Here is a 25855-nt window from a genome sequence, read left to right as displayed (position 1 = left end):
TCCCAACAATTCTTCTTAAAGTTGTTGGTGGGGGGAAGCATGCCCCACCTGAATTTCAAATTGTTTAGAAATAACACACTTCTCTGTAGACAAACAGGAAATGTTCAGGGTCTAGATAGAACTCTCCCACTGAGAGCCAAGAAGTTGATACATGTCAATTGGAAGACAAATTTAATACCAGAATGGAATGTGCCCCCAAACAGTGGTAATGATATTACTCTTCTAATCCTGACACCCTAAATGGTACTCTGCACAGGAATAAAAGGAAATGGTGGTAGAGAAAACTTATGACTAGTTGGTATCTGGAGGGAAGAGGAGATGGAAGGAGGGAGGGGCAAGGATGTGAAGATACCCAAACCTCAACACTTGGGGCGTCTAGACATAGTAAGACCTCTGCAATTCAAAGTGTATTAGGAAACAAGGTTAGAAGGCATGATTTACAGAGATAGCTTAAATATTACTATTATGCTGTGCAGCTAGTAATTCAAGCTAGGTTAACTGTTAGGCAGTGAAAGTTGCTTCATCGCCTCACTACACCTCTCTCCATGTTTTTCAAACACTTTCCCACGTTTCATCTTAATTGAAAGTCACTCACCTTCAGTGGCACATCAATCTCCTTTAAACCAAAAGAACAAACCAGATGTGGCAAGGTTAGATGAAATACTGGTGTCACGAGGAGGAGGGGTAGGAATTAAGACTACAACTCAAGAATAGCAACTCCTAAGACGTGTTCAGAGAAGGTCTCTGAAGTGTTTTAATACTTTAAATGGTATTCCGGAAGGTTTAGGGAGAATCATCACAGGGAATTAATTTTAGAAGGGTTAATGATTGCACAGACCTACATGCAGAAACATATATTAGGTCATGAAAACAGCAAAGCTCTCAATATCTAAGAATTCTTAGCTGCCATTTTCTGGGCAACTGTGTTAACCTGTTAAGTAGTTTCTATCTTATCACATTTAATCTTCACACTAACACTACATAGTAATAGTAATTATTATTCTTGTCATTGTACAGATGAGAACACATCTGTTTAGAGGGGTGAGGTGATGGCATGGCTGGCTGGAGTGCTGAGCTGGGATTCCATAATGTGCCCCCTTCAGGCTACACCGGGAACCAAGCGCGGTACAAACACATTAGTATGTGAAAGGAAATAACGAGGCTTGGGTCCCCATCTGGCAGTTTTCCTTTTTTTTTTTTCAGAAGCGCTATTTTTATTTTATTCAACTTCCACCTTCTCAAAAGAAAGAAGAGATAACAATGGAGAAAACTGAACACAAAGGATCCAGGGGAGGGGTGGCTCTCTCAGTATTAAACACTTTCTGAAGCCTTGCCCCAAGAGTGGCTCTTTCTGCCAAGAAGAGGAACCTTCCCTGTCTTGTCTCCATTAATTACTGTCAAATTCCCAGTGTGACTAAGGTCTGTTCCCACGGCAACATGTGCATTTCTGCCTTCTGCTGTCCTTTCTTATGGGTCAGTTTGAGATGCCATGAATGTGGAGTCGAGGATCAATACCAGACTCGTGTGCAACTCAAACAAAGGGGGGTGCTCTGCAGGCCTGGGTTCCTCTGAGGAAATGCCTGTATTTATGGCTCCTCCTTTAAATCCTAACAAGGGTTCCTGCTCTTCCACACCAGGGCCATGTTCCTCTGCTTTGTGGTAACGTTTCCTGTTTCCCTTCCTTAGTCCCTTCTGGTCCCAAATCTCTATCAACCACAACTCCAACCCATCTGGGCCGCCTCCAGACCCATCATCTTTCCAGCTCCAAAGGAGTGGGAATGACAGGGCTAAGTAACCAACCTCCAGCAACTGACAAGGTAATTTTAACTGCTTAGTAGAGCAGCCAGTTCAAGCCCCGCCCCTGAGAAGTGGGGTGGTCCTGGGCAAATTCGCCTTAGAAAGGGAAAAGGGAGCTGGATGGCCCCTCCAGGTCCATGGTGGACTCAGCCTTGAGTTTAGACCAGTTACATGCTGTGGGGCATCCGGGTTTGCAGAATGGTGGAGTGATTACAATGGCAGGGTTTTTGTCAGAGCCTAGAGATGGGAAAGACAAAGCAAACGTTTCCTGGAGCTATTTTTAGCCTCCCTGAATAGAGGAGGATGACCTGAAGGAGGACTCCTGGCAGGGGATTTTGGGAGGACCCAGGGAGGTGGGCCACTCTTCCACCCTGCTAAGCCCCGCTCTCTCTGACTTTTCTCCCTGTGTGTCCAAAGCCACCTTGAAGCCACCTGGAGCAATAGATCTCCAGGGCTGCAGGGGGACAGAAGGCCATCCTGGGAGCTAGGAGAAGCTGACCACCGAACACCAGCTGGATGGCTTTGCTGGGTGCTTACTCTGTTACAGCATCTGTGAAATCAAGGGCTCTAGCTTCCGGGCCCCTAGTCTCTTCCAGCTATAAAACACAGTCTGTGGGCTGGAGGGTGAAGGACTCATGAGCACACGAGGTAAATTCTAAAGTGCCTGCTCATCTCTCATTTAGGTGAAGAAGAAATAGACAAAAAGACACTTCAGGTCACAGTGTGCCAGAGTGACGGACACTTGCTTATGTCTTTGCCTTTTAATCAAAAATCAATGTTTGCTACCCACACATGCGTGCCTCTACTTAATACAGAGAGGACGATGGAAACACTAATTCCAAAATCTCCTCTGATACAACAGTCAAACTTATTTCACATTAAGTCCCCAAACACCTCCCTACACATCACACTCTTGAGTTTTAAGAAGAGTATAAAATGATTCTTGCCCAACTAAAAGGGGAAGCAACATACCACATCTCATTAATTCCTGCCCATTTTGTTCCTGGTGGGGACCTACTCCCCAAGACAATCTTCTCTTTCAGTAGGGCTCAATGAGAAAGGAGGGGCCTAAAATACAGGAGAGTGGCTGGAATCTAAGTTATATTCCTCAGTGGCGATACTGCTTCTCTAAAGTCCACTTCATCAGACTGTGAGAATTGAACAGATTATCTGTGTGACAGCAAACACTGAAAGTGACTGACTGTCATCACTTCTGAAAGCAAACTCCAAGTTAGCCAGGATGCTCTTCCTACACCAGTTTCCTCCTGATGGCCACCCCAAGTGCTCTCTTCACTCTTCCTCACGCTGACACACAACCCCTCTATTCTACGGCCATCCTCACCTGAGCCTGTCCTCTTGAATCCAGTTGCAACCCCATCCACCAGGTAGGGTTTCTTGACACTCCATCCAGAAGGCCCACTTCCTCTTCTGAACTCTAGTGCTTTGGGGCCATTCATTCACCTTTTTATCACATGGTATTATTATTACCTGTAACTATTTATTCATTTTTCGTATCTGTGCAATTAGACCTGAATTTAACAGGGACATTCTTCTCTGGCTGGTTGTTTAGAACAAAAGCAAATTCTCCCTCAGAAGAGATATAAAAAACAGGCAGGTTCTGTGGCCAGTCCATAAAATCCTATCTCTGCAACAATACATGCCAGCACGGTTCTCCTAACAAAGGTTTTATATAAAATGCACTCAGGGTAGTTCAACATGGGATTTATTTAAGGCTTAGTAAATCTCATGGTAAGTCTATCTTCTCCACCTAGTTCAGCCTGTTTTGGAATTAACGGTGGTTTAAAAAAAAAATCCTGTTTTTGTTTGAGATTGATTAACAGAATAAGAAGACAGAATACTAGGAAAACAACAGGCAAGCAGAAATCAGTGATACCTGTTATTGGTAACGGTGGGAGCTGGGGGAGAGTAGAGGTGTTCAGAAAACCTTGTCCTCTCGATCAGAGGAGAGGGCTCAGTCTGGCAGGAGCAAGGCAGGAAACCATCTCACACAGAACCATTCTTCACGCTGAGGCCCACAGAGGGAAGGGGGCACAGGCCAGCTTCTAACTTGGATGAGGACCTGTGGGCTCTACTTCAGTCCCAAAGTCCAGAGGCCTCACTCCTTCCAAATATCAGTGGGTCACGGAACCCTAACCCTTCAAGTCCCATTTCTAATCTGGCTTTGGGACCTGCAACTAATGACCAAGTGACCAGCACAGGTTCTGTGCTCACCACGTCTATCTGGTCAGTCGACCCCAAAGTCAAAGGCAGTCTATCTTCTTTTTGGGGGGCCTTCTTTATATTTTAACTTTTTGTTTTGCATTAGGGTACAGCTGATAAACAATGCTGTGATAGTTTCAGGTGAACAGTGAAGGGACTCAGCCATACCTATCCATGTATCCATTCTCCCCCAAACACCCCTCCCATCCAGGCTGCCACATAACACTGAGCAGAGTTCCATGTGCTATACAGTAGGTCCTTGTTGGCTATCCATTTAGAATACAGCAGTGTGTACATGTCCATCCCAAACTCCCTAACTGTCCCTTCTCCCTGACAACCATAAGTTCGTTTTCTAAGTCTGTGAGTCTCTTTCTATTTTGTAAGTTCATTTGTACCATTTCCTTTTAGATTCCTTAAATAAGGGATGTCATACAATATTTCTACTTTTCTGTCTGACTCACTTCACTCAGTATGACACTCTCCGGGTCCATCCATGTTGCTGCAAACGGCATTATTTCATCCTTTATAATGGGATAAGTAATATTCATTGTATATATGTAAGGGGTGGTCTGTAATCTTTATGGAACTTTAAAGTCAGATATTTATGAAGTTATAGTCCACGGTAATTTCAGAGTAACACACTGGAAAGGAATGGTTTTGTCATCAACCCAATTCCAGTCTGCAGCAGCTTCCGGGCTCAGCCTCAGAGATTCCTCACTTCTCCATGAGCTAGCACACCTTGGGGCAAAGACAGCAACATGGAGCCAACCCAAGTCAGGACTAGGGGTGGGTGGGGGAGATTCCTGCCTTCTCATGTCAATAACTCCAACATCGAACCCCAAACCTGCTCGTATCTAGTCCAGATTTTATTAAGTCAAAATGCAGGGTGGGGTCATTAAGTGAATCTGTTTTTTTGAACTTTGCGCAGTAAAAAAATCCAGAAAAACTTCCTCCTCTGTGAAGAAGGATGAGCTGGCTCCAAGAATCTGCTAATAAAATAAATTTAGATACTCCAGTCCCTCAAACATCTATCTCCTACATGCTGCCAAGTTGGTGGTGCGTGCTTGTGCTGAAATGCCGCCGGAGACACAGCTGCAGGTGGACTGCAAATGTTTGTGTAGCCCAGGGATTTGGATCAGTGGTGCAGAAAGCCCAGAGCTGACTGAATGTTATCTGCTGACACACATTTATCTGTGGACATTAATTTACCTAGGCCTGGAAGTTCTAGCAATAGCGCTCATTTTGGAATCTGAAGATTCAAGAATCGTTTGGGACAAGCCCTCACAGATGAATCTTCTCTTCCTTGGGGAGCATCTCTCATGCAAGTCCCTGGCAGCATCTGTGGCCAACAGCAGAGTGTGGTCTGTGTCTTTTCCAGAAGACTCCATGAATCAGATAAGCCACAGGGCCAAAAGAGCCAAAAATCTCCAGTACAAATGAATAAGAGCTGTAGCTTGCTCTTTCAATGGTGTTAGTCACTCAGTCATGTCTGACTCTTTCCTGATCCCATGGACTGTAGCCTGCCAGGATCCTCTATCCATGGACTTCTCTTGGCAAGAAAACTGGAGAGGGTTGCCATGCCCTTCTCCAGAAGATCTCCCCAACCAAGGGATCAAACCTGGGTCTCCTGCATGCTGGCAGATTCTGTGTCACCTGAGCCACTAGGAAAGCCTATCTATGGTGTCCTGACTTTTAATTTTTTTTAACATTCTTCTTTTTTTTTGGCCTTGTGGTACAATCTGTAGGATCTCAGCTCCCTGACCAGGGATGGAACCAGGGCTCTCGTTAGTGAGAGCTCAGAGTCCTGCCACCTGGACCACCAGGGAACTCCCCGTGGTATCCTCACTTTTGGAATAAGAAGACTGATCAGACTCCCCAACCGACAGTCAGAGTTGGCTGGGAGGAATGGACAGTAAAACAAGCCAAGGCACTTGGGGTTTTACGAAGTGGCAAGGCACTGCTGAAGACAACATCTGCCCCTGACTGCCTGAGGGGACGCAGACAGCAGCCCCCTTGTGTTCCTTCACCCCTGCTCTCCCAGGCCTCTAGGTCACTGCAAAAGAAAAAAAAGAAAATATATATCCTGCTGGCAGCAAATAAAGACAGGAGTGGGAGGTTTCTACAAACAACCAAGAATTATGCTTTGTTGGCTGCTTTTTTCTTCTCATATTTTTGTTGCCCTGTTCAGAATGAAGGGCAGTGGGCTTGACCCCATTTATTATGTGGACATTATCACAGACAACAATCTTTTTGGTATAAAAGAACTACAGGCCTTCCAGGGTGAACCATTTGCTCCCCATGAGACCGTACTGGGACAAAAATAAATGTTCAAACTAATTTTCACATAACCTTTAATGATTTTTTTAGCTGCTTTCAAAACATCATTCCCCCCACCCCAAATCAACAGACAATTACACTCGGTTAAACGTTAAGAGGGAAAAATAGGGGGAGGGGGTAGTGTTGGTGAGAAAGTCTGGTTACAAAAATTATATTTAAAGGTACATATCACAATATTTCTGGTCTAGACTGTCAAAAAAACAAACCAAAATGCACTAAATGACCAGCCCTCCCTGTGTGAACCCACTGCCCCCACTCCCACCTCACAGACTGCTTTCAAGGAGGCATCACGGCCATGGAAGCAGGAGCCTCCTTTGTCTGTCTGGCTTGTCCAGTTTGACCCATAACCTCTTAAAGAAAATGAGGCAGCAAGACGTGCATGCTCAGGAACAAAGAACGTGGACCAGAGGTGCTGGAGAAGAGACGGGGCTTCGCTCTCTTTTGGGGACCCTGTTCCTGAACGGAGGGGTCGGGAGACAGAAACCTGACCATTACTACCCGGGCTCAAAGAGGCAATTCTGTCTGTGGGATAATGTTAGGACAGGGGACAACCTCTGCCTATGGTTAGAGGTGTGTGGGTTGGCCTGCATACAGACCCACTGCGGCTGTCAAGTTGCAGGGTGGAGATCAAGTTAAAAATAAGGCTTTCTGGCAGCCCTGCCAACCACCAGCATCATATTTTCCTGGTGATGTCACTGCAGATGTGGGCTTGATCCCTGGGCGTCAGCCTTTGGCTTGGCCCCACCGCCACCTATGGAACTGTCTATGCTCTGGTAGAAGACGGCATCCATCTCTACACCGATGCCAGACAAAACCTGTTGGGCCAGTTACAGTGACTGCATTAAGATTCTTGGGTCTAAGGTTCACAAACAAAAGTCACATCGGAGACAGTGGTGGGAGCTCTGGGGAAACAGAATGGGGAGAACATTTTCACAATAGGCTGACAACTCCTCTGTCCAAAAAGGCTGAGTGAGTTCATCAGAAGCTCCACGTTTCCAAGGAGACAAAACATCAGCCTCTCCCTCCAGCCCAGAATAAAAAGTATGCGTGGAAGAAACAAAAAAACACCAGAGACTACTGAACTCAGTTCCTGCTACCTTAAAATGGCATCTCAGATTTTCCAGAGAATCACTAAGACACACGTTCAGAATTATTCCATGATCTCAAGGGATACAGATTCATCCCGGAAGCCAGCGCCTAAGACTGGTCCTTAAATTTCCAGCATCATGCTGTTTAACAGGGGACACCAGGCAGGATCTTTCTGACCAAAGACAGTAACTTTGCCAATATCCAGAACGAGGCCACTTCATTACAGTCCAAGAAAATCATCCAGATTCAGAACACTACCCTGGAGCTTTCCCCACTGTGCTCATCACACTCATCAAGCCTCTGCGCCTCACAAGTATCAGTCATTAACCGCATAAATCCACAAGAGACAAGCCCAGACTTGATTTTTCAAAAACATTTCTCCACCTATGGTACAGGACACTTCACAGCCACCACCCCCCATCCCCCCTTACCAGCCTCTCTCCAGAGAGGACCTCCAGTAGCTTGATGAGCATCCGTCCATCCCGAAGGTCAGTGTACAGATCTGTGATCCGGCAGGACACCCGGGCAAGGTGGGAGTTGACCCACTTGGTGAAGGTCTTCTTTTGCACAGCTTCACGTTCATCTGTAAGCAGAGGAGAACTTGCTTTACCACCAAACACAGCCTGGGGGTGGTGGCTGAGGGGCAGAAGATACCCGCCAAAGGAAGAAGAGCAAAGCTCAACCGTAATGAACCTCAAAGTCAACAACTCGGGAACAGAAGAACTGGACAGCCCTCAACTGTCTGAGCGCCTGAGCATAACCGCCAGCAGAGCATCCTTCGCTTGCACGCACTTCATTTTCCCCCCTCTCTGCTGAGGAGGCAGCAGGATATGGAAGGCCACGGTGGGCAGTCCTGCCCGATAGCACAATACTTGGCTGGTGAAGTTTCTAACGTGTGTGTCACGGTGGTCACTCCTCCAAAGGCAAGCGTAGGAGAAGCGCATGGTGTGCCGAAGGACATGGGGCAGAAAGGCTCAGCAGACGGCTAGCAACTGCATCCCTCATGTACAAGGGATCAGGCATCACCAGACAAGACAAACTCACCCGTGACCTTGATCTGCTATGACCCTTTCACCTGCTTAGCTGGATGTTCAGTGAACAACAGAGAAAATGGTGGGCAATGTGGCAGAGTACCAGGAGCGCTGGCTGAGCCTGGGGAGAGCAGGGCATGGGCCTGAGGAGACTTTGTCAAATATGTGCTGAGACCCTGGGCTCAGTGTCCCCTTCCGTAGAGTGAGTGGACGACCATCATTTCCAAGCTTCGAGTGTTCGTGGAAAAGGCCACTGCTGGTTTATGGTCTAAAGTGGGGTGGTTGTACATCTAAATCATGAAGGAAATAGGATTAAGCTTTTCAAGCCTCAGCGACCAGTCTGTCCAAGCCAAAGCCAGAAACTCTAGACCCAACTGCCTAGAACAGGCCCTTCACACCCCATACAAACAGGCTTTCCATCTCTTTGCTCTGCAGAGTGTTTTAAATGCAGGCCATTACAGATCTTCAACAGAGAGCTACAGAGTGTGCCCAGGTCACCAATTCAAACTCCTTGACTGTACTCTACCAAGCTCAGCAGAGAGCCACAGAGTGTGCCCGGGCCCACCAACTCAAACTCCAACTGTTCTCTACCAAGCTATCCTTTAATCACATACTCACCCCACCGCCATCAGCATGAATTTGTCCTGAAAGGACCCAAGACTTCCTCTTTCTCGTGTGAGGCCCAAGCCCACCAAAAAAAAACTACAAGAAAGGGAGGAGACCACAGCAACGTTTTATGTATTTCTGCACCACTGAGTGACAAGTGAAAAGCAGCCTTGCTGATGAGGTGTGTACTTGGCGGCCTGGGTGTTCTGGGTTCCCAGGATGGCCAGGGGGCCCTGGGAATATCTGCCTGGAAGGTTCTGCTAAGGCCTCCAACCATCACAGGGAGGAAGCTAGACAGAGACAAGTCTATGTGAATCACTCAGTCGTGTCCAACTCTTTGCGACCCTATGGACTATGGCCCACCAGGTTCCTCTGTCCACGGGATTCTCCAGGCAAGAATACTGGCGTGGGTTGCCATTTCCTTCTCCAGGGGATCTTCCTGACCGAGGGATTAAGCCTGGGTCTTTTGCACTGCAGGCCTATTCTTTACCATCTGAGACAGAGACAAGAGATGAGCCTTTATTGCTGCCAACCAGGCAGGTGAGGCCATCGGGGCACCTTCCAAGACAGCTGCCCACCTGCACAGCCAACAGCTCGCCTGGCCCCAACCTCCCTGAGAGAACAGCCCACCAGAGGAAAAGAGGGCCTTCCCCCATGACAAAGGCCTACTGAAAACAGACAAAAGATCAAAGAGGGCAGGACTGAGGGAACAAGGAAAAAGGCAGTGAGGACCAGAGTGGAGAGTGAAAAAGGAGCTGCGCCAGTAACATCATGATCGGTGGCAGAGAAAAGCCCCATGCATTATTAATCACATAATCATCCTGATGGCTGGTATCTTTACAATAGAGACATGGGAGCTGCAGTTTTTGGCCTTAGGTTGGCTGTTCTGCAAGAGTAGGTCCAGAGCAGAGCACACAGACACATGAGGCTTCCCCTAGGGGCATGCCACAGATGGAGAGTGACTTGTGGTTCAGAGGTGTTCAGGGTCAGCTAATTTCTTTCTAAATTATATATCTTTTATGTGCTACATGGTTGGAAATGTCTTTAATAAAGCTCTTGATGGTATCCTAGGCTGTAATTAAAGGGTCTGGGGTTCTACTACCACACCCAGCCTCTCATGGGAACAAGATGGAAATGAAAAACTGCTTGAATAAAGTTATTCCTAAATAAACAATACCACATGTGTCCCCAGCCAACTGTCACTCCTTCGGGTGAACCTCACCTTATAGAAACACCTCCAGCTTCTTTCAGGTTCTGAATGAAGAGGTTCCTTTATGAGGAGACTCCAAGGATCTCCTCCCAGAGACAGTCAACCATCCCTACAGCACCCTGTCCTGAGGAGTCAGAGCCCAAGCCCAACTCTCGTCCTTGGGAAGATGCAAACAATGAGGTCACAGGGGGATGGAACAGAGGGAGCTGAGGGGAAAGAGAAGAGGGTGAGGCTCTGTGAGGGGAAGGCTCTCCAGGGTGGCTGTGGTCCTCAGGACCTCCAGGAAGAAGTGGGAAAAGAAGAGGAGAAAGATCAGTTCAAGACCAAATCTAAACAAAAAGAAGGAGAACTTGCTCTCCAGCCCTCTCTCCCACATCTCGCTCTCTCCTCTGCCTCCAGCCTCAAGAGCAAGCTCTGCGTGGCGTGAGCATGCTAGAAAAACCAGAGGGTTCAAGTTCCTCAGGCTCGTACCACTCACTGGAAAAGGCATGGAAGATTCCATCCAGGGACTGGTCCAGAACCAATGCCCTTACGACACATGAGGGGAAGGAAATGGGCTCAGCCGAGAGACACAGAGCCGGGCTGGCTTAGCGTGTCCTCTTACAATGGAGTACTTGGTGAAAAACAAACACTTCTGAAGCCGGAAGGAGGGAAAGGGAGGGGGGAAAAAATCTCCCCAGCAGGCCAGCTGAGGATGAGGCCTCCTGTCTTTGGGGACTCCATCCTTTGTTCTGCCCTTCCCAGGAAGGCACAATGACATCACCCCTGCACTCCCAACCCAGCAAGGCCGGGGCAGATCTGGCCAGACGCCTGCCCAAGGAGGAGCTGGGGGCCCTAGAGGCAGACAATGGAAGACAGTTGAGGCATGTTCCCCACTTCAAACTGCTTTCGCTGGGCCTGAGCTAAGTAAGGAGGCAGCTGGAGCACCAGAGAAAAGGAGCGCCTACTTCTAGTTCTACAAGTAGGAGCAGCTCTGGAAAAGGGAGCCCTTATAAGCTCCACTTGATCTGCTTATTTAGACCAGTGGTTCTCAACTGGGGGCCACTCTGCTCCTCAGAGCACATCAGGTGATGTCGGGAATCGAGTGGGTGGAAGGTAAGAGATGCTGTTAAACATCCTCCAGGGCACACGGCAGACCCTGCAACAAGGAACTATCCAGCCCCAAATGACAGCGGTGCCTGAGCTGGGTTGGGAAATCCTGGTTTAGACCTCTGGGCTTACACCAACTGAAGGTGACATTAAGATACCCCAGCTGGGGTATTCATTTATTACTCCCTCTGCCCACGTCCAAGGCTTTTTGACCTGGATGGTGTGCCTGTTGGCTGATGGCAACAGAACTCCCTGCCCTCAGGCTCATTCAATTCCACAAAGAGCTGCCACTTTCTGGCAGGGTAGGACAGACAGTGGGCTTAGTGGCGGTCAGTGTAACATGGGCATTTCTGTCCGCTCTGCCATCTGCACCCTTCTTTGCCCTTTCAAGGCCACATACTGCTGTTAATCCAAATCATGCCTATATCTCCGCCTAAGAATTCACCCTGAGGAGCCTGACATTGTGGCAAATTCCCATCCATCTCTGCCCCAAACTCAGCAGTGGTGTCTGCAAGGAACAGGTACCCCATAACTGCTCCCTGTGAATGTATTTCAGCTATGCTTGCCCTTCACCTCTGGCCTTATGCTTACACAGAGGGACTAACCTAAAGGTGGTTCTGGCATTCAATGAGAGGACATCAAAGTGCCTGGCATGTTCTAACTCTTACACTTTTCTCTCACCCTCTCCCTTTCCCAGCAAAGTAGCCTGTTCAACAATTCCAACCATTCAAGTAACTTACCAAGGATCATGGAATCATATCTCAGGGTAGAACAAGGCCTTGCAGGTCATCTGAATCAACTTTCTTTTCTTCCTTTAAGTCTTTACTGAATTTGTTAGAGTATTGCTTCTGTTTTATTTTTTAATTGGCCAGGGATCAAACCCGCACCCCCTGCATTGGAAGGCAAAGTCCTGGAACATCGGGGCAGTCCCTGAGTCAACTTTATTTCAAAAGCAAAAACTCCCTTCTACTGCACCTGGACCAGCTATTAAAAAAAATTTTTTTAAAGGGGGAACTGTGTGTATACAGTAGAGCAGGAGGCTAATAGTTGTACAGAAAGAAAACTTGTTCTTTCTCTTTAAAATAACAATACCATTCACCACATACTTACCGTATCCCTGGTACCGATATGTGTGCTTTACTCCCCTAACTATTCCATGACGCGGGACCTATTAACTCTCCAAGGCAGTCTGGCTCCAAAGCCCAGTTCTCAATCACTATGCAATGATGCCTCTACCACAACATTAAAAAAACACGTTTCAATGGTAATACCATGAATCACCCTAATCTCACCATCGTAATCCAAGTTTATACTTTGTTAAAGGGTCCACTCCATCACTGAGCAGCTCCAACTGTTGGGGTGCTGTCTTCATCAAGACTAGATGGCTCTGTGGCCTGCCGAGGACGCCTGCTCCACCTCTGAGGCTATGGAAAATAGATCTCCTCACTCCTTCACGTAAAAGCCTTCAGGTCTGAACACTCCTCACTGATCCCTTTTTGCATGACAGTCACAATGTGGTGCACAGATTGAAACTCAAGATGGCACCTGAAGACTTGACCATCTCTTGGCAACCTAAATATCACCACACACCTACCAATACAAGTTCAGACTTGAAGCAGCCACAGCACCAGCAGTCCAGAAGCATTAAAGTGGGGATCTTTGATCCCTGGGTGGGGAAGATCCCCTGGAGGAGGGCACGACAACCCACTCCAGTATTCTTGCCTTGGAGAATCCCATGGACAGGAGTCTAGCTGGCTACAGTCCATGGGGTCACAAAAGAGTGACTAAACGGCAACAAACATATCAGGTGCAACCCTCAGATACAAGAAAAGTGGGGAACCACATGAGGAAAGGGCAAAATGAAGCCCTAGCCCTCTGAGGGAGAAAAAGAGTCTGGTGAGGTGGTCAGTGTGTAGGTGCAGGGGTTGGCAGTCAGAAAGGACTCGTAAGGCTGCTCTCAAAAGTAAGTTTGCCAGGACCACACATTCTACCATGGAACCCTGAGAACCTAGAACTGAAAAGCAGTTCCAAACCCGAAGATCCAACCAGCTAAGTCTTGTTAGCTCCACAGGCTCAGACATGAACTAGCCAACCACCAGGTCAGTGAGGACCACTGGGAAGCAAATAAGAAACCCAACCTTGAGTGAGTAGCAACATCTGCATTGGCCTCTGATTGGAAGGGGTGAATTACATGTGACTTTCTAGCATGGCGCTCTTTCCTGAAAATAGAATTTTACAAGATGACACTATCATGCCACTGAACAATAATTTACACTTTCTCAAAGCTCACTAACTCAGAAGACTAACTTGGTCAGGGACGTGGGACACCAGCGTGCTCTCCAGCAAAGCCCAAGGCTTGGGGGATGGTGGGCTGTTCAGTGTCACCAGCCACCAGCGACACTGACTGTACTGGGTGTCCTTAGGTGTCATTCTATCTCTTCCACTGTTTAGGTTAAGAAGGATTAGGATCTTTTCCTCCGAGTATCTAGACTCACGTCTTTTGTTTTTGATGTGTATGTGTGTGTGGCTGTGTACGTGCTTAGCTGCTTAGTCGTGTCCAACTCTTTGTGACCCCATGGACTATAGCCTAATCTGAAATTTTCAGAAGACGTCCCACAGAAAGAGGATGAGATATGTAGAACAGAGAAACATACTTGCTTAATTTCAACCAAAGGGCTGTGAATATACTCTTCATCATCCCCTTCTAGAAGCACAAAACTGACTTTCTTTTTAAGGAATAACTATTATCAGTATTGGACGCTGGAACACTTTTTAAAACTAACTTACTCTGGAGAACTGACTCTAACTGGAAAAATGAACACTGTGTTAGCAAGAGTTAAGCTACAGGTTATAGAAATAGCTTTGATGAACAGAAGGGCATTGTGTTATGGAAATGATTGTACAGTATCTTTCCACAACACCCTCTGTACAGAAAGCTAAACATAACCATATTCACCATATGCTTCAGCTCCAGCTATGGAATGGGACGGATGGCAGCCAGGGATGAAGAAAGGCCTGGAGGCATGAAACCATCTCTGGATGGAAAAAGAAGGGAAACACAGAAACAAGGACTGACAAATGACTCCATTTATTATTCTCTCAATGACTGAATTTATACCTGACTGAAAGAGGGAAAATCTTTCTTCTACTTTTCAAACAGTCAGAACCTGTTGGTGTAACCCAGTGCTTTCTATCAGCATCTTCCTCAGGTGTGCTAAGATAGTCACCTATCTTAAGCAAGAGTTGGCAACCATGTAATTTTTCTCCATATAAACACACAGTCAAGTTAGGTATAGACTTGGGTTCAGAGAAGGAAATGAGGTACAGAATGGAAGCAGAAATCAAAAGGAGACAAGACAATCATTCCATGAATACATCCCGCAGGTAGCTACTTAAATCAACAATACTGTACAGCAAGCTGAGTAAGGACTCATCTGAAATGGAGAGTATTAATAAGCTCCAGTATTTACAAGGTGCATACTTCATGCAGAATTCTCTAAGACTTGCCCTTGATGAACTGAAAGCCTAGCTGGGGAAACTACATGGAAAGTTAAAAAATAACAAAAAATATTACAAAGCAGTATAGCCGCCATGAGGATGACCTCAGCAATGTATTTTTTGGGTGTTTGAAAGGTAAAACCCACTATAGTAAGGATGGGTTCAGGCTCCATCATCCAACAGTTACTGAAATCCCTTGCCTTTACTATCCTTCTTAAACATCCAGAATTGTCTCCTCCAAACAGTGGTATTTCAAAGGCACACCACTGCACCAGCACCTTCAGTGTCCCCCAGCCATCTACAAGACAGTCCAATCTGAGCCTGGCATTCAAGGGTCCTAAACAGCCTCTGGCAGGACACCTGCTTTCTCTGGGATCCTTCCCAATACCCACCCATCTCCCTGCTCAAATCCAACCCAAAAGATCCTTACTCATCATGTTCTCAACACTCACTTTGCGCATTCCTTTCCTCCACCTTTGCTTACACCATTCTCTTAACCTGGAGTACTTCTTTTAAGACCCAGGCCAAGATTAGTTCTTCCAAGAAGAATGTACTTGATGGGATAAAGTCTCTGTCTCTCTCCTCTGTTTATTATGTACCCTTTGCCCTATCTCCTTAATTAGTCTGTAACTGCATCCAGAGCCTTCGCAAGTGCCTGGAGACTAGGCGGCGGGGGGGGGGGGGGGGGGGGGGGCCGGAGAGGATGCACAATAAACGTTTGCTGAACATCCAGTGCCCAACAAATAAGCTCCCAAGTTAAGTCTTGTGGCTTCCGCTGCTGGTTCCAACTGTTCACAAAGAAAACTGAACTGCAACTGTTCTTCGGGGTCTGATAAATGATAAAAATGCAATTTTGTGATATTGTCTTTCAGATAAGAAGGCGTCCAAAAGCTAATCTAAAAAGTAGTTTCACAGAATTATGTTTGTTTCTGCTTTGTTTGGGGACAATTGCCACCACATGCCCATACAATAAGAGCGAAGCTGCAAAAACACAGAAAGGTATAATTATAACACTATTTCAACGTGACCCAAACAAGCCAAAAGTCACAAGACTTAATTTTTACTAATTTCAACAATTTATCCATTAAAGCCCAATTCTTGAGTTTTTTTTTTTTCTTTTTAAAGAATTCTAACTCAAAACAAAAGAATACAGTAGGGTGGAGGCCCCATATGTGCCTTGGCTTGAAAAAATAAATAAATCATTTCCCAAGAGTGACATGCAAAATACACAGAGCAGGAAACCGGAAACAGGCAACTGGCTGACTTGATAATAGAGAATCAAACTGTTATCTTGAGGCAGCAAAAGGAAGGAAACTAATCTTTTGACTGAAGGCCCTGTGACGGATTAGTCTGGGGGCCTTTAATTTATGTTTGCCGATTTGTATATAAATAGAACTTGAGTTAAAATACTTTCCTAACAGTTTAACCAGCTTCATGGACAAAACACATGTAAACATCTGTTCTAAATCCATGTGTAGTAAATATGAAATTCTCTGCTAACACTTAACACTCTGATGTGCAGACTATAAAACAACCATGAACTCCCCATAACCCAGCACCTACAGTTTATGTCAGGGAGCAAGGCTTGCAGCTTCCTGAGGCTCTTTCCTGTGAGCAGCATAGCCCGGCTCTGCCAGGGTGGAAACCAAGGCACACAGCGGGGAGCTCTGGAGGAGGCTGCAGTGATGAACTGAGAAAGCAGGCCCTGTTCCAGGGCTCCCACCCTGCCATGAGTATCACCCCAAGGTGAGCCCCTTAGAGTCACAAATACCAATGCAAAGGCTGTGAAGGAGCCAGAGGTGATGGCAGGGGCCAACTCTGAAAACCAAGGCAGAACAGTAGCACTGACTCCCCTGAGATGAGAACCAGGGTGAACACCACCAAACCAGAAGGGATGAGTGAGTGCCTTGAAACACAGAGACACAACCTCAGGAAGAAATATTCAGAAATCATCTGCTCAACCTGCCTAGAAAATTTGTGGCATGCTTCAAAACACCTTCACAGACAGAAATCCATCCCACTGGCTCTGCTACTCTCCATCTCTGTGGGTCAGGCCAGCAGGAACCAGCCTGAAACTGCAGCCAGGGAAATCAAGAGGGTGAGGGCGCTGCAGCAGTACCTTGTTTATTATAAGCTGCCAGTTATGACTAGACAAGGCCCAGAAAAGTTCTGGGGATTCTGTTGAGGGCATCCGGCTAGCAAAGGCACACCCAGGATCAGAACCTAAAGGAATCCCGAAGTTCCCCCTCACATCCCCTCCCACAACGCTTGTGGAAAACACGTTACAAAACTCTCTGCCATCCATCTCGGCTCAGTTTCTTCATGACCAAAATTTAAAACAGGCATTAGCAAACTCTGGCCTTAGAGTCTGTTTCTGTACAGCCTGGGAGCTAGAGAGCTTTTTCATTCTTTTGAGGGTTGGAAAGGGTCACTGAAGGAGGATGAGGAGACAAGATAGAGACCCTGCATGGTGGCAAAGCCTAACATAGTTTCTCTCTGACCTCCACAGAAAAGGTTTGTCGAATCTAGGTTTAAAACATCTTTTAGAATATCCTTGGTCCCACATCCCATTTGCTAGCTTCTGCTTTCAAGGACGTGCAGCTGGGCTGATGTGCTATGGTCACATGCGCTTTCTTTTTTAAGTTCTTTTACTAGGACTCTGCCCACAGGTCAGGCAGGGGCAGGGTGGGGAGGAGGGGGACCCTCTCAGCTGAAGAGTATTTATCTGGTTACCATCACACAACAGGATTAACAGCGCTACCCCAGCTGTCAGGAGAGACAGGGCATGGTGAGCACCACACACTGGAACTCAAGGAACCTTCACTTCCTGTTCAAAGGATGAGGAAGGGCCAGGAGGCTGGGCCCAGATTCCACGCTCCCCCTGCCCATGTGCACACACACACACACCCCTCAGGCCCTCGATTCTTACTCTGAAGGACATTTTATTCATCATCACCTCTCCTCCCCAGTCCTTCCTGGGAGATTACAAAACATTAGGTCATGGTGAACTGAGGGTAACTTGTAATATGCTCAAAAGATGGAACAGGTTTGGATCTAAAAAGATGGTACATCCTTAATAAACTTTTATGCAGAATGCTCACATTAATACAGACTAACTAGAAGAGAATTTTCTAAGGGGCACACATAATACGTACACTTAAGACTTTATGAAGGTAATTTAATTGCAATATATGAAGGTGTGTGTCTGTGTGGTATTACTTTTTCTAAACAACAACTAAAGAAAAAGTGAATAATATATTCTAAACCAGACTACTATGTGGCACACAAATTCACAGGTAAAGGTAAAATTCTGCAAGTCATTGTCAAGGGCTTTTCCTGCAATTCATTTTCAAGGGCTTAAAGGGAAGTTTGTATTACAGGACTCTCAGGTACCTGTGGTAAGAGAGGAGTTTGCTATGCACCTTTTTTCATGTAATGAGCAGAAAAGGGAGCTATTCTGGACAGTACATTGGAAATCAAATAGCACATGCCCTAGCTCTTGATGATTTTTCCATCTTCTGTAGTTTTTCAGAGTTCTTCAGGTCAATGGTGCAGGGAGTAAAACAGAAATGTCTTTCATACACTAGAGTCACATTATTGTCAGATACTCAAGATACAAGAGGATACTTACTACTTCGGTGTTTTCAGAGAGGCTGATGCTGCCAACGAGATGACTGTACCAACTCCAGCCTCTCGGTACAGTTCCTGATAGCTAGTCTATACAATGAGGATATCCAAATTAACTGCAATTCACTGAGGACAAAAAGCTCAGATCCAAAAGACTCTTGTTTTAAACCACACAAACAAGAAGGAAGGAGCAAAGACCTAAAAGTCACCCTAAAGCTGTCTGCTTTTCATGAATAGTATAGTGTTTACTGTCAGAGGCAACAAGAAAACCCAGATGGCACTAATGGTAAAGAACCAGCCTGCCAATGCAGGAGATGTAAGAGACGTGGGTTTGACACCCGGATAGGGAAGATCCCCTGGAGGGAAGGGGAAGGCATTTCAACCCACTTCAGTATTCTTGCCTGGAGAATCCCACTGACAGAGGAGCGGCGGGCTACAGCCCATGGGGTCGCAAAGAGTTGGACACAACTGAAGTGACTTAGCATGCACGCACAGTGTTCACTGGGCTTCCCTGGTGGCTCACTGGTAAGGAATCCACCTCCCAGTGCAGGAGACGCAGGTTCAACCCCTGGGTTAGGAAGATGCCCTGCAGAAGGAAACGCCAACCCACCTCAGTGTTCTTGCCTAGGAAATCCCATGGACAGAGAGGCCTGGTGGGCTCCAGTCCATGGGGCCCCAAAAGAGTCAGACATGACTTAGCACCTAAATGACAACAACAACAACAGTGTTTACTAAAATAATCATCTCTGAATGAATTGACTATGGAAGCACCCATGTAACAAAAATCTAAGTTATCATGGAAGGCCTCCAAAGAAGGCTGTGTACATTTAATCTAAAAAGAACTGGCATTTTGAAACAAAGAAGCCACAGTGATGCCTGTTATCACTTGTATCTATATGATGATGACAAGATGACAAGGTTTCACTTAGTGAGAAGTTATATATAAAAATAAATGAAACAAAATTTTAAAACTGGCCAATTTTAAAACTGGCTTCTTTCCTGAAGAGCATTAGAAATTAGTCACCTAAACCCCTTCTTGCCAGTAACCGTGATGCACCGCAGAAACTATCAGGGATGAAGTGGCAGAATAATAAATTAAGTAAGGCTCTCCCAACTTCAGTGCCAAACTTCAAAGTTAAATAAGCCCAAGCTTTCATGTGTGTTTGGGGAAAGACGGCCAAACTACACTTGGATTTCAGAAGTAACCAGCAGTTGTGCCAAGATGAAAATACAAAACGTATAATGCTATAAAGATAAGCTGCTCTCTGGACTGCACTAAATAATTTTAGAGCTTAGCACTATTTTCTACATGATATCATAATGCATCAAACCCAAATTTCACTTCTTCTGTATATTATGCATCCAAGAAGCAATAACTGAATGATACATTCTGACCCAATCTTCGATTATATATTTAACTCAGCCAACTATTTTGCTGGAAATTGACTCCACGTAGAACAGCAAATGGTCTACACTCTAGTATCTGACATTCAGCCATACAGGTCTATGGTCATTTTTTTTTCCATCTTGGGTCAATCTATCAACCAATGAGCAACGATTTACTGAGTAAATGCTATGAAAACATTGGAAAGAACACCTAAAAGTCCTGAGTTCTTACCTTATGGTGATCATTTCCTAACATATGCAAACATTAAATCATTGAGTAGAACACCTGAAACTGGTAATACTTTACATCAACTGCATTTCAATTTTAAAAACCTTGCCAGCAATTTTCAATTCCTTAAGAATTCATAGCACTAGATAACTGATGCCCATGCTCAACCACCATTTAGTTATTTTTAAGGTGTTAAAATGAAAAAGAGAAAATTATCACTCACAGGGTCAAATACTAAACGATTCTGCTAACTTCCTCTGTGGTTTTTTTTCCTCAACCCCACACAGAGAATAAGTGGTCACACAAGATTTCTTACAAAGCCAAATAGTACAGTTTTGGTGGGCAGATTCTGTAAGTACACAGTGTACAGTACTTTGCTTTAATAAAGGACAAAAAAACTGGAGGAGGAGATGGCCTCACAGTCAAACCCTCTAATGATCTAGTCAAACAGCTGGGCGGAGGGTGTCCCTGAACAGGCCCTCACTCTAATCAAAGGAGAGCAGGACAGTTAACTAGTTTTTTTTTTTTTTTTAATCAGTATCTATTTCTCATTGATGGGAACCCTCATCAAAGCTTTAAAGTACAGTTTTATAGAAGACAATGGACCAGGTATGCCCTGGATCTGGTGGAATCTCGCTAGCTTACAACTGGTCATTTACCTTAATTTCTTAAACTGAAAAAAGTAACAAAAAGAGGGCGTAAACAGGAAGATTAGTTTTTTCGCTGTTTTGTCTTAGAAACTTAAATCTGTTGCACAGTGTTGCTTAACTTAAATGCAAGTGTCTTTCCACAGAACCTATTTTTTAATATTTATCTTTTATTTATATTTCTTTATCCTTGGAAAAAAGTTATGACCAACCTAGACAGCGTATTAAAAAGCAGACATTACTTCGCCGACTAAGGTCCATCTAGTCAAAGCTATAGTCTTTCTAGTAGTCATGTATGGATGTGAGAGTTGGACTGTGAAGAAAGCTAAGTGCCGAAGAATTGATGCTTTTGAACAGTGGTGTTGGAGAAGACTCTTGAGAGTCTCTTGGACTGCAAGGAGATGCAACCAGTCCATCCTAAAGGAGATCAATCCTGAGTATTCATTGGAAGAACTGATGCTGAAGCTGAAACTCCAATACTCTGCCCACCTGATGTGAAGAAACGACTCACTGGAAAAGACCCTGATGCTGGGAAAGATTGAAGGCAGAAGGAGAAAGGGATGAGATAGGATGAGATGGTTGGATGACATCACCAACTCAAAGGACATGAGTTTGAGCAGGCTCCATGAGTTGGTGTTGGACAGGGAAATCTGGTGTGCTGCAGCCCATGGGGTCGCAAGGAGTCAGACACGATTGAGAGACTGAACTGAACTGAACCTGTTCTTAACTGGGGCATGCTGGATCTTTATTTGTGGCATGCAAACTCTTCGTTGCAGCATGTGAGAACTGAGTTCCTGAGATCCTGGTTCCCTGGTCAGGGATCAAACCCAGGCCCTCTGCATTGAGAGCACAGAGTCTTAGCCACTGGACCACTAGGAAAGTCCCTCCACAGAACTTATATAATGTCCCAACGTACACACCCCACATGCAGGCCCTCACCCATCCCTTTTCTCTCCCATCACTACAAGCAAGATGTTAACTCTCACTTCACAACATTGAGGGCTTATGACAGGTGTGTTGACCTGGCTACTGTGGTTTTACCCATCTGTAAGGGAATGGGCCTGTCACAGGAGAAGCTTGACTCCTGGTTACCTAGACGTGACCTGGGAACTCTACTGCTATAGCTGTCCTGTTCTTTGGGACATTTTATTGCTTAATAAAGACCCTGGCTGTTTCTCCTCAACAGACTCTATAAAGATAATAATCTTGGAACTGGGTGGGAAGGGCTGGAGGCTCAGAGATGTTCTGTCGGGGTGGTAGATAGCAGAAATTCCACTTCCAGGACTAGGTGAAGGAAGGTGAAAATAAACTCTGTTTCTTGAACTTGAAAAACAAATCTTGTCCAAAGACACAGAGAAATGGATATATGAGTATGTACTGGATAGGAGGGTAAGTGGGCAATATGAAAAAATTTTAAATGCATTTCCTCCATGTAACAATCACACCTCTATATACTTTGTAAAAATACTTGTACATAAAGATGTACAGGATATGAACTGCAGATTTTTAAAATAACTGTAATAAATGGAGGGCAAAAACAACATGTTGTTTAATTGCTAAGTCATGTCAGACTCTTTGTGATCCCACGGATTGTAGCCCTACAGGCTCCTCTGTCCATGGGGTTCTCCAGGCAAGAATTCTGGAGTGGGTTGCCATTTTCTTGTCCAGGGGGTCTTCCCGATTCGACCCAAGGACTGAACTCCTGAATTGCAGGCAGATTCTTCACTGCTGCACCACCGGCGAAGCCCCTAACGCCCCCCACCCCCACAAAAAAACCATAAGACCAAAAACAACTAAATATATTAACAGACTGATTAATTAAACTATGATTCATTCATATAAAAGAACGCTATATACATGCCAAAATAGAGTAAGGGAAACGAATGAAGAGTTACTTACAGAATCGTATATATATTTTGCATGATCCTATCAGTATCTATTTATTTAAGTTTAAGAGATGGGAATACCAGACCACCTGACCTGCCTCTTGAGAAACCTGTATGCGGGTCAGAAAGCAGCAGTTAGAACTGGACATGGAACAACAGACTGGTTCCAAATAGGAAAAGGAGTACATCAAGGCTGTATATTGTCACCTTGCTTATTTAATTTATATGCAGAGTACATCATGAGAAACGCTGGACTGGAAGAAGCACAAGCTGGAAACAAGATTGCTGAGAGAAATATCAATAACCTCAGATATGCAGATGACACCACCCTTACGGCAGAAAGTGAAAGTGAAGTTGCTCAGTCGTGTCCGACTCTTTGCGACCCCGTGAACTGTAGCCCACCAAGCTCCTCCGTCCATGGGATTCTCCAGGAAAGAATACTGGAGTGGGTTGCCATTTCCTTCTCCAGGGGATGTTCCAGGCCCAAGAATCGAGCCCAGGTTTCCCGTGTTGCAGGCAGACACTTTAACCTCTGAGCCACCAGGGGAAGCCATGGCAGAAAGTGAAGAGGAACTAAAAAGCCTCTTGATGAAAGTGAAAGAGGAGAGTGAAAAAGTGGGCTTAAAGCTCAACATTCAGAAAACGAAGATCATGGCATCTGGTCCCATCACTTCACGGGAAATAGATGGGGAAACAGTGGAAACAGTGTCAGACTTTATTTTGGGGGGCTCCAGAATCACTGCAGATGGTAATTGCAGCCATGAAATTGAAAGACGCTTACTCGTTGGAAGAAAAGTTATGACCAACCTAGATAGCGTATTCAAAAGCAGAGACATTACTTTGCCGACTAAGGTCCGTCTAGTCAAGGCTATGGTTTTTCCTGTGGTCATGTATGGATGTGAGAGTTGGACTGTGAAGAAGGCTGAGCACCAAAGAATTGATGTTTTTGAACTGTGGTGTTGGAGAAGATTCTTGAGAGTCCCTTGGACTGCAAGGAGATCCAACCAGTCCCTTCTGAAGGAGATCAGCCCTGGGATTTCTTTGAAAGGCATGGTGGTAAAGCTGAAGCTCCAGTACTTTGGCCACCTCATGAGAAGAATTGACTCATTGGAAAAGACTCTGATGCTGGGAGGGATTGGGGGCAGAAGGCGAAGGGGACGACCAAGGATGAGATGGCTGGATGGCATCACTGACTCGATGGACGTGAGTCTGAGTGAACTCTGGGAGTTGGTGATGGACAGGGAGGCCTGGCGTGCTGCAATTCATGGGGTCACAAAGAGTCGGACACGACTGAGCGACTGAACTGAGCTGAACTCTAATTATCCCAAGAGAGCAGCAGATGTAGAAGGCATTTCTGTTTCTGTATTTCTGCACTGTTGTTTTTTGTTGTTGTTGTTGTTATTGTTAATGAGCACATACCATTTTTAAAATATGTCAAGGGCATTTCCATTTGAAGAGAAAAACATGTAACTCATTTTTATTTGATAAGAGAACTAAGGTTCACCAGTGGGTCTGAGATTGATGAGTATGGTGGGGGGGGGGGGTGGAAATTGGCACTCACCAGAGAAAAACAAATCCTCTCTGGGCACCACAAAGGGTCAATGTGAAATGCTGTCTTCAGTGAGCACTCCTAAATAAATAAAACACCAACCTGAATTTCCTTGTCTTTCTTCTGGAGACTACTAAATCAGTATTTAACCTTATACAACACTTATAAGCACAATAAGGCAAACAAATATTAATACTCCCTTTCAATGGGGAACTGAGGATATTATTATAGCACAAAAATAAGTGACAATCACTGAAGAAACACTAGTTGTCAAATCAGGATCCCCAAGGGCATGCTCCAAGTACACTTTCTCACCTGTACTTTGGTCAAAAACACTCCATTTCACACCCTTTATTTACTGGAGTTCCACTTCAGATTTAATTTATGGGAAAAACAAATTCCATTTTTAAAAGGTATTTGCAAACTGCTGTACTGAACAATGGGAAATAAAGAGAGATGCTGTGCAGTTTACTGTTTAATGACACACCAGCCTTGATGACAGGTAATTATACTGCATGGCAATGAGGAACAAGCAACGCACGGGAGAGAGATTAACTGATCAAACATGAGTCAAGGGGTCAAAGCTTCACAGCTAAGATTTGACTCAAGATGACATCACAAATCAGCAGCAAGGAGAGCATCAGAGCCCACTGGAGTTGATTTACCAGCACTCCAGCCACTCAAGTGGGAAGTTCCACGGACGTGATCCTGAGCAATCGGGAATCTCCCATATCCACCTCCATACTTACGAGTTTATGGAGCACTTACCAGAACACACAACACCCTTCTAAGCACTTCACCCAAACTCACTGAATTCTCACAACCACACTGTGCAGCAGGTACTCTTATCATCAAACATATTCTGCCTAACAGTAAACTGTAAGGCTCCAAGAGGTTCAGTGGCTTGCCCACAGTCACAAAGCAAGCACAGTTCCAGAAGCCAGACGGAAGGACTGGTGCCACAGCCCTCACTACTCCAAACAGACTGTACATCAGAAAAAGACCTTAGCAGCACAATTAATATGCAATTAGGCCCAAGTCTCAACGATGAATTAGTTTATTCCCAATCTAAAGGGACCACGTAGAACTACTTCTCTTAGTTCCATCCACCTTAATTCCTGACAATTCCAAAACCGAAAGTTTTCCTTATAATTCAGTGATGGCACAGTTCCTCATCTGAAAGCCCTCCATATTTTCAGCTGTTCTTCCCCTTTCACCAGGGTCTCTTCAAGGTACATCAAGGCAAGTGCTCTTCTCCCCTGCCTCCCACTGGGGAGGGGTGTAACTCACCGTGCCCTCAATCACCACCAATCCAAGCCCAAGATCAACACCTTCCTTTCTGCCATCACCTTTAGCTACAACACAGGAATGTCTTGATGCTCTCCTAACCCAAACCCCATTTAAAGTATTTTTTTTAGATTCTGGAACCACTGAGTCAAGAAAATAGCTTTGTGATTGTTTTGCCATCATGTATTTTTTCAGAGAAATGAGATCATTTAACACTGTACCTGTATTTTTTTTTAAAGGCATCAATATCAACTCAAAGCTCTGAACAGGCCTAGGTTATACACAGCCAGACTCCAGGTGTGTTTTCCTTTTAGCTTGGTTTCCAGAGCCATCCTATTTTTGGCCCTGATAACTACAGGCACTCCAC

General features: G+C 45.3%; 1 protein-coding gene across 2 annotated transcripts in view; it reads right to left on the bottom strand.

The window, feature by feature from the left end:
- The window catches only part of SPTBN1 (spectrin beta, non-erythrocytic 1), a 209611-nt gene that overhangs the window by 59822 nt on the left and 123934 nt on the right, over positions 1-25855 (bottom strand). For both annotated transcript variants that reach the window (XM_052647744.1, XM_052647745.1), the window contains exon 3: positions 7875-8026. In XM_052647744.1, coding sequence (XP_052503704.1) covers positions 7875-8026 — 152 coding nt within the window. The remainder of the gene's footprint in view (positions 1-7874; positions 8027-25855) is intronic.

Source organism: Budorcas taxicolor, chromosome 11 (assembly GCF_023091745.1).
Source record: "Budorcas taxicolor isolate Tak-1 chromosome 11, Takin1.1, whole genome shotgun sequence".
Classification (NCBI taxonomy): Eukaryota; Metazoa; Chordata; class Mammalia; order Artiodactyla; family Bovidae; genus Budorcas; species Budorcas taxicolor.
This window is presented reverse-complemented; position numbering and strand designations above follow the sequence as displayed.